Raw genomic sequence first — 10,323 nt, 5'->3', positions numbered from 1 at the left:
CCCCCCCCCCCCCCCCCCCCCCCCCCCCCCCCCCCCCCCCCCAAGACCTCTCCATTCCCAGCAGACCAAAGCAGGCCAGCAGCACGGTTCAATTCCGTAGCAGCCTCCTCGAACAGGCAGCTGGAATGTTGGCGACTTAGGGGCTTTTCACTGTAACTTAATTGAAGCCTACTTGTGACAATAAGCTATTTACATTTCATTTCATTTCATACCCCCATGACCATATGCACTGTCAGGGGGGCAGTGCACCGGGCATCACCCTCTCACCCTGAGTGAAGCACTCACCTGAGCTCCTCTGGAGGTTTGCTCACCAGCAGCACGCTGTGGGAGAGAACAGGCGTAACTCACACCGGTCGGCCCTCACGCTGATGTGAATGTACTTTCTTACTGGAAAAGTGGTTCCGTTGAGGGGCCGTATCAATGAACCTGAGCAGTTGAATGGACAGACTGCAGATTTGTCCCTGCACATTGTTAATGGAAATTATCCAGCATTAATGTGGAGAACCTGGCTGGAAAAGATTAAACTAAACTGGGCCCAGGTGAATCTCATGTCAGAATCCGAAGCTGGTCACCGAAGATTTTAAAGAAACAAACCATTGTCTTGAATGGAGAGTATGAGGGAGATCTCAGTCAAGTTAAAGATTCTTCAAGCAAGAGCTTAAAGGTGAGGTAAGTGCCTCTGCCTCTGATTGATGGTTTATTCACTGGGTTGGCTGGAGGCCAACACTTCAGGAAAATTGACCTTAGTCAAGCTTCTCTCCAGATGAATGTGGATCCAGATTCACAACTATCTTTGACAATCGTGACACACAATGGGCTGTCCAGATATTAAAGTCTTCAATTTGGTGTCACGTCCACACCTGAGATGTTCCAACATGTCATGGATCAAATTTTAAGTGGATTAGGAGGCCAGTTTTACTTAGATTATATTAAAGGGCTGTTTAGCACAAGGCTAAATCGCTGGCTTTCCCAGCAGCACGGTTCAATTCCCATAACAGCCTTCCCAGACAGGTGCCAGAGTGTGGCGACTGGGGGCTTTTCACAGTAACTTCATTTGAAGCCTAGTTCTGACAATAAGCGATTTTAATTTCATTTCTTAGTTCCTGGAAAGAATGAGAAAGAATCTCCACAATCTTGATGCTGCACTCCAGAGCCTAGAAGATTACGGATTAAGAATGTGGAAAGATAAATGTGAATTTTGCCAATCTTCTATTGAATATCTGGGTCATGTCATAGACACAAAGTGACTGCACTAATCACCTTCAAAAGTCAAAACCATTACTGAGGCATCTACGCCTCAAAATGTCAACATTTATTCTTTTTTGGGACTATTAAATGTTTTTGATCATGTTATGGTGATACTGCAGTGTAAAGCTGTATCGGGATTTCTTCTCTGTGTTTCCATTCTCACTCGGCTCCTACACTTGACTCCAGCGCCTTTTGTGACCGGTGATCACAGTGAAAATTCAGCCCAGAGAGTTGAACTTTCCCTTGCAGCTCATTGTAGTGCCAGTTTCAGCCACACGATGGTGATGTTGAGCTGTACGAAGATCAGTAAAGTTTTGCAGCGCAGTATCGCCACCTGCTGCTGGATACCTGAACTTCCCACTTCCTTGTTCCTGTCACACACCGGGACATTGGGGGATAGTTGGAATGTGAGAATGAAAGTGAAATTAGACGGAGCAACACCACCTCCCCCTGGCTGAGAATGGTATTGCAGCTATAATATTAGATTTTTAAAAACCAGTGCAGCAGCTCCTTGTGAGACTGGAACAACATGTTTCCCTGTTCAATTAACCAGCAGATCAAATTAATAATAAAAACAGAAAGTTCTGGAAAAGTGTTCAGCAGGTCCGGTCTGAGGATATGACGGAGAGATGGTGGCTTAGTGGCAATGTCACTGGACTGGTAATCTTGTGACCCAGGCTATACCTCTGAGGATATGGGTTCAAATCCCACCAAGGCAGCTGTGAAATTTATTTCAATTAATACATTTGGAAAATAAAGCTTCTCTCAATAATGCAAATGACAGATTCACTGATAGATTATATCAAAGCACTGCAGTCCTATCACATTCCATCACGCATTGACTCTGTCTACACCTCCCGCTGCCTGGGGAAAGTGGGCAGCAGAATCAAAGACCCCTCTCACCTGGCTTATTCACTCTTCCAACTTCTCCCATCGGGCAGGAGATACAAAAGTCTGAGAACACGCAAGAATAGATTCAAAAACAGCTTCTTCCCTGCTGTTACCGTACATCGAAGATAGTAGCAGGATGAGGCCTTTTGGCCCTTCGAGCCTGCTCCGCCATTTATCACGATCATGGCTGATCATCCAACTCAATAGCCTAATCCTGCTTTCTCCCCATAGCCTTTGATCCCATTCTCCCCAAGTGCCATATCCAACCGCCTCTTGAATATATTCAATGTTTTAGCATCAACTACTTCCAGTGGTAATGAATTCCACAGGCTCACCACTCTTTGGGTGAAGTAATGTCTCCTCATCTCTGTCCTCAGACTGTGACCCCTGGTTCTGGACACACCCATCAAGATCCCTGCACAACCCTCTCATGGACTGAACTGATCTCTTCACACATCTTCGCTCCTGAGTAGTATTACACTCCTGTATGCTTCACCTGACGCCTGCGTCTATGTATTGTGTATTTTCTGTTTGCCCTATTATGTATTTTCTTTTCATGTACGGAATGATCTGTCTGAGCTGCACGCAGAACAATACTTTTCACTGTGCCTCAGTACACATGACAATAAACAAATTCAATCCAATCCAATTCAACTGTGAATAATGGTGGACAAAAAACAACTAACTGGAGAAAGCATTTCCAAAAATATCCCCATCCTCAGTGATGGGGGTGACCCAGGACATCAGTGCAAAAGGCAAGGATGAAGAATTAAAAAAAAAAAATTTAGAGTGCCCAATTCATTTTTTCCAATTAAGGGGCAATTTAGCGTGGCCAATCCACCCAGTCTGCACATCTTTGGGTTGTACCCACACAAACACGGGGAGAATGTGCAAACTCCACACGGACAGTGACCCAAAGCCGGGATTGAACCTGGGACCTCGGCGCCGTGAGGCAGTAGGGCTAACCCACTGTGCCACCGTGCTGCCCTAAGGATGAAGAATTGTTCATCACCTTCAACCAGAAGAGCTCAGTGAATGTTCCATCTTGGCATCCTCTTGAGGTCCTCACAGATTTCGCTCTTCAGCTAATTCGATTCACTCCACGTGATATCAAGAAATGGCTGAATGCCCTTCATACTGTAAAGGGTATGGGCCCTGGCAACATTCCAGCTCCTGGCCTCATTGTCCAAACATGGCCCAGCCTTGATATCGAGGCAGCATTTGCTGGAGTGCTGCACCAGAGCAGGCGGTCAATGGAAATCAGGAGTGGAGGGGAGGGAGCTCTCTACTGCTTGGAGGCACTCTGAGAATAATGAAGACGGTTCGTCGCTGTTGGGGGTTAATCATCTCAATCCTGGGACAATCACTGCAGGTAACTCACCTCCCGACTTTCCAAAGCCTGTCCCACCATCTGCAAAGCAAAAGTTCGGAGTTTGATAAAATACTTCCACTTTCCTGGATTTCCAACAACACCCAAGAAGCTTGATACCTTCCAGGGAAAAGCAGCAGCTGGTTCAGCAGCCCACAATCACCTTAAACATCCACCCTGACCATCGAGGCATATTGACCGCCGTGTGGACCTTCTGCTAGATTCACTGCAGGAACTCACCAAGGCTCTTTACACAGCACCTTCCAAACCCACGCCCACTACCACCTTGAAGGGCAAGGGCAGCAGACACCTGGGAACCCCACAACCTGGAGGTTCCCCTCCAAACCACACACTGTCTTGACTTGGAGCTAGATCACCGTTCCTTCACTGTTACTCAGACAAAATGCTCCAGTTTTATTTCTGCGCTGTGTCTGGGAATGCCAAGAGAGCCTGTTCAATTGAGTCAAGGAACTGTTCATCTTCATCTGGGTAGGCAGTATGGATGTCATTGATATGAGGGAAACATTCCTGATTTGAATGGAAAATGTCAAGGATTCTATCCTCGCGCTGATGCAGACCAGGAGTGATCTGTGTCACTGTCAACACTGTTAGCTCTTTGAAAATCGGAATACAACATCTGCTGGAAGTCTGCAATAAATAATAACAGAAAATATTGGAAAATAGCAGGTTAGGCAGCATCTGTGCAGTGAGAGACAGAGGGCAGAATCCTCCCTGAATTGAACTAAGTGCGCAAGCAGGCATGAAAATCGGGCCTTTTTCCCACCGCCACAACAGTGGGCTTTCCCGTCATATTATCCGCTTCCCACCTTATTAATTGTGCAGCCACAGGAAACACACCATCGCGCTGGCAGGCAGCCTCTGAATTGCTGACCACACCATTACCTCACCCTCTCCTCACTCAGGGGGCCGTGTCTAAACTGCAGCCATGAACACAGTTCCCAATGCCTACAACCCAGCAACGTTCCAGTGAAACTCGGCCTCAAAACCCAAGAAGAATTCAGTGAGCCATCACTGGAATGTCTTCTGGAGACCGGCTATGAGGTCCCCTAACCCCTGCCCTGACCACAGGGGGTCCAGCGATCTCACCACTCCGGTTTGGGAGGTGGTGGCAGTGGGAGTCAGTACCAACGCAGTCCAGGAGGGGTCAGTCATCCAGTGCACAAAGCAGATAAATGATCTGATCTGTGTCGCCAGGGTACGGCAGCCATCTCATCACACTAAATTCACACTCATACGCCCATCACACATTCATTGGTGTCTCACTGACTGCCACCTCAAGGGTCAACTCCATTCACTCTCTCACACGCACCCTCACATTTCCATCTTTTCTTTGAAAAATAATTTCTATGATGTGGTGTCGCTGGCTGGGCCAGCATTCATTGCCCATTCCTTAATGCCTTTAAGGAGGTGGTGGTGAGCTGCCTTCTCCATCCACTACAATCCATGTGGTCCAGGTACACAATGCTGATAGGGAGGACGTTCCAGGATTTTGACCAGGGTGGGTGAAGGAACAGCCGATATATTTCCAAATCAGGATGCTGAATGGCTACCAGATGGTGGTGTTCCCATGTGTCTGCTGTCCTTGTCCTTCTAGATATTAGCAGCCATGGGTTTAGAAGGTACTGCCTCAGAAACCTTAGTGAGTTCCTGGAATTCACCTTTGTAGACGGTTCACACGGCTGCAACTGTTCATCATTGGAGAGGCTGAAACGTATTCTAGAAGGGGCGCCAAACAAGTGCGTTGTTTTGTCTTGGATAGTGTCAAGTTTCTTGTGTTGTTGGAGCTGCACTCGTTCTGCACTGTAAATTTTATGAAGAACAAGTGTTATACCAGTAAGAAGGCTGTGTGCTGGGCCACACCTTTGAAAAGGGGTTTTATTTGGATTTTGTTATTGAATTGAAACAGTTAAGGGGGATTCATTAAGTGTTATACATAGATTATTGTATGTCTGTGGGGTCTTTATGTTTGTTGTTGATAAAATTCTTACTGTGTGTTTATATAAATGTTAACTAAATTTGTCGAATAAAGCTTGTTTTTTGATTAGAAGCTACGAAGGCCTCTGTTGAAGAACACGTGAAGGGCAGGCTCTTGGGCTCATCATAACCAAAATCAATAAACAGTTGTAAGTCAGGTGAACCCCATCATATACTTGTAACAATACCCACAGAGACTGGGAAATAATACCACCCCAATAATGCCAATCCCCATCTTGATGTACCACAGAGAATAGTTTAATTTCAGGATTGAGGCCTGTGTCTGACAGGAAATTGTATGGATATTAGCCAACAATGAACTGAACCATAAAGATAAACAGGGTCACACTCAGTAACCTATTGCTTTCCGAATAATGTCCTGTGTAAGATGTTGGAAAGAACTGAATTAATGGTGTATTAGAAACTGTAATAATTATTCAATTCCCCCTGATTCCTGAATGTTTTTCTCCACATGTATTTCGTGCTCTGCCCTCTATCTCTGGAAGGGATTTTATGTGGGGCCCATCAGCTTCAATGAACTATGCTTCACTCTGCTCATAAGATCACCGCAATTAGATCCAATACTTATTAGAAGTTCTTGTGACACAATTGATAACTTTTAAAATTAATTTACGAGATGTGGGCTTCACTGGCTAGGCCAGCATTGTTGTCCATCCCTAATTGCCCCTTGACAATGTGGTGCTGAGCTGCCGTCTTGAAAGCCGCTGCAGTCCCTGAGGTGTAGGTACACCACCGTGCTGTTAGGAGGGAGCTCCAGGATATTGGACTCGGCGACACTGAAGGAACGGCCCGATATATTTCCCAGTCAGGATGGGGAGTGACTTGGAGGGGAGACCTCCAGGTGGGGGTGATCCCAGGTATCTGCTGCCGTCACCTTTCTAACAGTCATTGGTCTTGAGGGTGCCGGACTAAGCAGCCTCGTGAGTTACTGGTGCTACCGAAGAAGCCTTAGTGAGTCCCCACAGTGCATCTCAGAACCATAAAAACCACACAGTGCAGAAGGAGGCCATTCGGCCCATTGAGTCTGCACCAACCCTCTGAAAGATCACCCTCCTTAGGTCCATTCCCCCACCCTAACCCCGTAACCCCACCTATTCTGCCATCCCTGGACTCTAAGGGACAATTCAGCATGGCCAATCCACCTAACCTGCATATCTTTGGACTGTGGGAGGAAACCGGAGCACCCGGAGGAAACCCACACAGACACGGGGAGAACGTTCAAACCCCTCACAGTCACCCCGAGGGCAGAATTTTCCAGCCCCTTCCACCGCCTGAATAGTCGCGGGCGGACCATTTAAAGGTCCGTCGATCCCGGGCTGGAATTTCCGGTGTCGGGATGGGAGCAACCTGAAAATCCCACCTGAATGTGTCCAGGTGAAGCACTTGCTGCTTATGTTCTGACACAATAGGCACAGTTAGTTGGTCAAGGTATAGCCATGGACAGACTACACGATGGGCACAGTTAGTTGGTCAAGGTATAGCCATGGACAGACTACACGATGGGCACAGTTAGTTGGTCAAGGTATAGCCATGGACAGACTACATGAATGGGCACAGTTAGTTGGTCAAGGTATAGCCATGGACAGACTACACGATGGGCACAGTTAGTTAGTCAAGGTATAGCCATGGACAGACTACACGATGGGCACAGTTAGTTGGTCAAGGTTATAGCCATGGACAGACTACACGCATGGGCAGTTAGTTGGTCAAGTATAGCCATGGACCAGGCTACCACGATGGGCACAGTTAGCTTGGTCAAGGTATAGCCATGGGCAGAATACAGAGATACACAATTCAGGAATCCAGTTTGATCGGTGACCAGGCTCCCAGTCAGCACAGACTGAGCAGCTACAAGGAGGAATTGGTGGGGCGAGAAGCTGCTGTTAACCCATTGGCAGGAGCGACAAGGGGTTGAGTGTTCAGTCCTTCACAAAGAGAAACATCTGTTTTGGACACTTCCTCAGAATCAGAGTGTGGGAAGGAAGCCTGCTGAGGCAGACGGACAATCACAGTACAATGATAAGCGAGGGTAGAAAGTAGAGTCTGAACCTCGTATTAATTAGAACCATTGAATCCCTACAGTGCAGAAGGAGTCCATTCGGCCCATCGAGCCTGCAACAGCCCTCCGAACAGCCAAACCTAGCTCCACTCCCCCTTCCTAAGCCTGACAATGACAATTCACATAACCTGCAAATCGTTGGACACCAATGGGGCTATTTAGCATGGTCAATCCATCTAACCCTATAGACTGTGTGGAGGAAAGTGATGCACCCGGAGGAAACCCACACAGTTATTTGTAAATTAACTGCTCTTTACCTATGCCTGTCACCGGTAAATAGACTCCGATTGAAACTGTGGTTCTTGGATAAGAGTGCGCATGTGTGTAATTTTGTAATTATGTAAATAAATGTTATAAAATTGTGTGGAGAATTGGCTCCAGTTCTCTATGCTTCACTGTTATAACCCACACGGCTCTCACGGAGTAGGGATGATACACCACCCCGAGGAGCTTGCAGAATATCAGCTGCCCGATAAGGGGCGGGGGACCCTTAACACAGTTCATGTGCCTTTGTATAAATAGAGTCGGCCAGTCAGGCACTGTTGGATCTGTACTTTGTTAATATATTTATGTGTTGCCGCACTATATATTAATTGACAGAAGTTGAGACTGAGATTCTTGGGTGAAGTAAAGTATCGCTTTATTTGTGTCAGTTTTCAAGTTGACTGATCAAGTCAAATTTTATGCAAATACAGAATTTAGAAGGTTCGTTTGTCCAACATAAATACAGATGGTTGAGTTGAATTCAAAATACAATTCAGTTTGTGGTAATTTCTTTCGATCAAAATGCACAATACAAAAATGAAACAAAAGGAAATAGCGATTTGCAAAACAAAATAAGACTAGGTTTCAAAGGTTAGGTTAAAGATGATTTCAGAGAGAATAAGAAGGTTCTCTCCCGGTCTCTTAAAGAGATCAGAATCTTTTAATGGTTCTGTCCCCTTTCTGGCTATGATGTGTTTTAACTATTATAATTCCCCTAATTCGACCCACAATGTCTGTCTCATCACGTTTTAAGAGATAATGTGGCATGAGAGAATTCTGCATGTTCCATATGTGGTGTGATCCAAACCACCTGTTTCCCACCATGTTTACTTTTTTTTTAAATTTAGAGTACCCAATTCATTTTTTCCCATTAAGGGCAATTTAGAGTGGCCAATCCACCTACCCCCTGGACATCTTTGGAAAATGTGGGGCGAAAACCCCGCAAACACGAGGAGAATGTGCAAACTCCACACGGACAGTGACCCAGAGCCAGTATCGACCCTGGGACCTCAGCGCCGTGAGGCTGCAGGGGCTAACCCACTGCGCCACCGTGCTGCCCCCACCATGTTTTCTAGAAACTGGATCTTTGCCCAATATGAACAATGGGTTTATTCTGCATTGTGGCCTTGCATGTATAGTCAGTTTGAAAACTGACTTTCTTATCTGATCCTTTCCCATGTTCTCAGCCCTTTTCTGCTGTCATGGCTAATATAATGATTTTATAGTATAATGTCACTAATCATGCTTCCTTTAAACTTTTATTAACCAGTAAGAAAAGGTAGATTTCTATCACTGGGTTAAAATAAACCCATAGACAGTTTTGTGGTTTTAGGTTTACTGTTTTGTTGACAAGTAATGTTGTTTGCATCAAGTAAAACCTATATTTATACAATCTAACCATTTGATCTTTGTAATAAAAACAAAATACTGCGAATGCTGGAATCATCTGAAAAAGATTCATATTCCACTCGAGACGTCAACTCTGTTTCTCTCTCCACAGACTGGACCTGCTGAACATTTTTCCAGAACTTTCTGTTTTTATTATTAATTTGAACTGCTGGTTAATTGAACAGGGAAACATGTTGTTCCAGTCTCACCAGGAGCTGCTGCACTGGTTTTTAAAAATCTAATGTTATTGCTGTAATACCATTCTCAGCCAGAGGGAGGTGGTGGTTGTTCTATCTAATTTCACTTTCATTCTCACATTCTAACTATCCTCCATGTCCCAGTTATTAAACCAGGAGGGTGTTCTTATCCTCTTCTGTACTCGGAATACAGGCCCAGATTTGTGAATTCAGCTCCTGACACACAGCAAGATCCCAAACTGGGAAATTTCACTGTCCCAACCTGGGCTTTTTTGAATATTGTCCAGACCGGCAGTGTGGAATTTCCCGAAAGGTATTTGGTGTATGACAGGAACATGGAAGTGGAGTGGGCGGCAGGGTAGCACACTAGTTAGCACTGTTGCTTCACAGCGCCAGGGTCCGAGGTTCGATTCCAGGCTTGGGTCACTGTCTGTGCAGAGTCTGCACGTTCTCCCCGTGTCCGTGTGCGTTTCCTCCGGGTGCTCCGGTTTCCTCTCACAAGTCCAGAATGACGTGCTTGTTAGGTAATTTGGACATTCTGAATTCTCCCTCTGTAAACCCAAACGGGCACTGGAATGTGGCGACGAGGGGATTTTCACAGTAACTTGATTTACTTGTGACAATAATGATTATTTTTTTTTAAGTCCAGGCTAATGTTTATTTTCCCTCCTTTGTTTCTGATCCAATTCTCTTTCAGTTGTGAAGAAAGGTCCCGCCTGAATTGTCAGATCAGCGAGTGTTTGAGCATTTTTTGTTTTTGGTATTCCTGCCAGTACCAGATATCCAGCAGCAGGTGGCGATACTGCGCTGTAAAACTTTACTGATCTTTGTACAGCTCAACATCACCATCGTGTGGCTGCAATTGGCACTACAATGAACGGCAAGCAAAA

At 45.7% G+C, this 10,323-nt stretch overlaps 1 protein-coding gene across 1 annotated transcript in view; it reads left to right on the top strand.

Moving 5' to 3' along the window:
* LOC119976433 (39S ribosomal protein L16, mitochondrial-like) overlaps nucleotides 1–10,310 on the top strand; it is a 25,218-nt gene extending 14,908 nt beyond the window's left edge. Inside the window, exon 3 of the mRNA XM_038816967.1 lies at nucleotides 10,207–10,310. Coding sequence (XP_038672895.1) covers nucleotides 10,207–10,310 — 104 coding nt within the window. The remainder of the gene's footprint in view (nucleotides 1–10,206) is intronic.
* Nucleotides 10,311–10,323: the final 13 nt, after the last annotated feature.

This window comes from Scyliorhinus canicula, chromosome 13 (genome assembly GCF_902713615.1).
Source record: "Scyliorhinus canicula chromosome 13, sScyCan1.1, whole genome shotgun sequence".
In the NCBI taxonomy this organism is placed as follows: Eukaryota; Metazoa; Chordata; class Chondrichthyes; order Carcharhiniformes; family Scyliorhinidae; genus Scyliorhinus; species Scyliorhinus canicula.
Note: the sequence above shows the minus strand (reverse complement) of the source record. Positions and strands in the feature narration are given on the sequence as shown.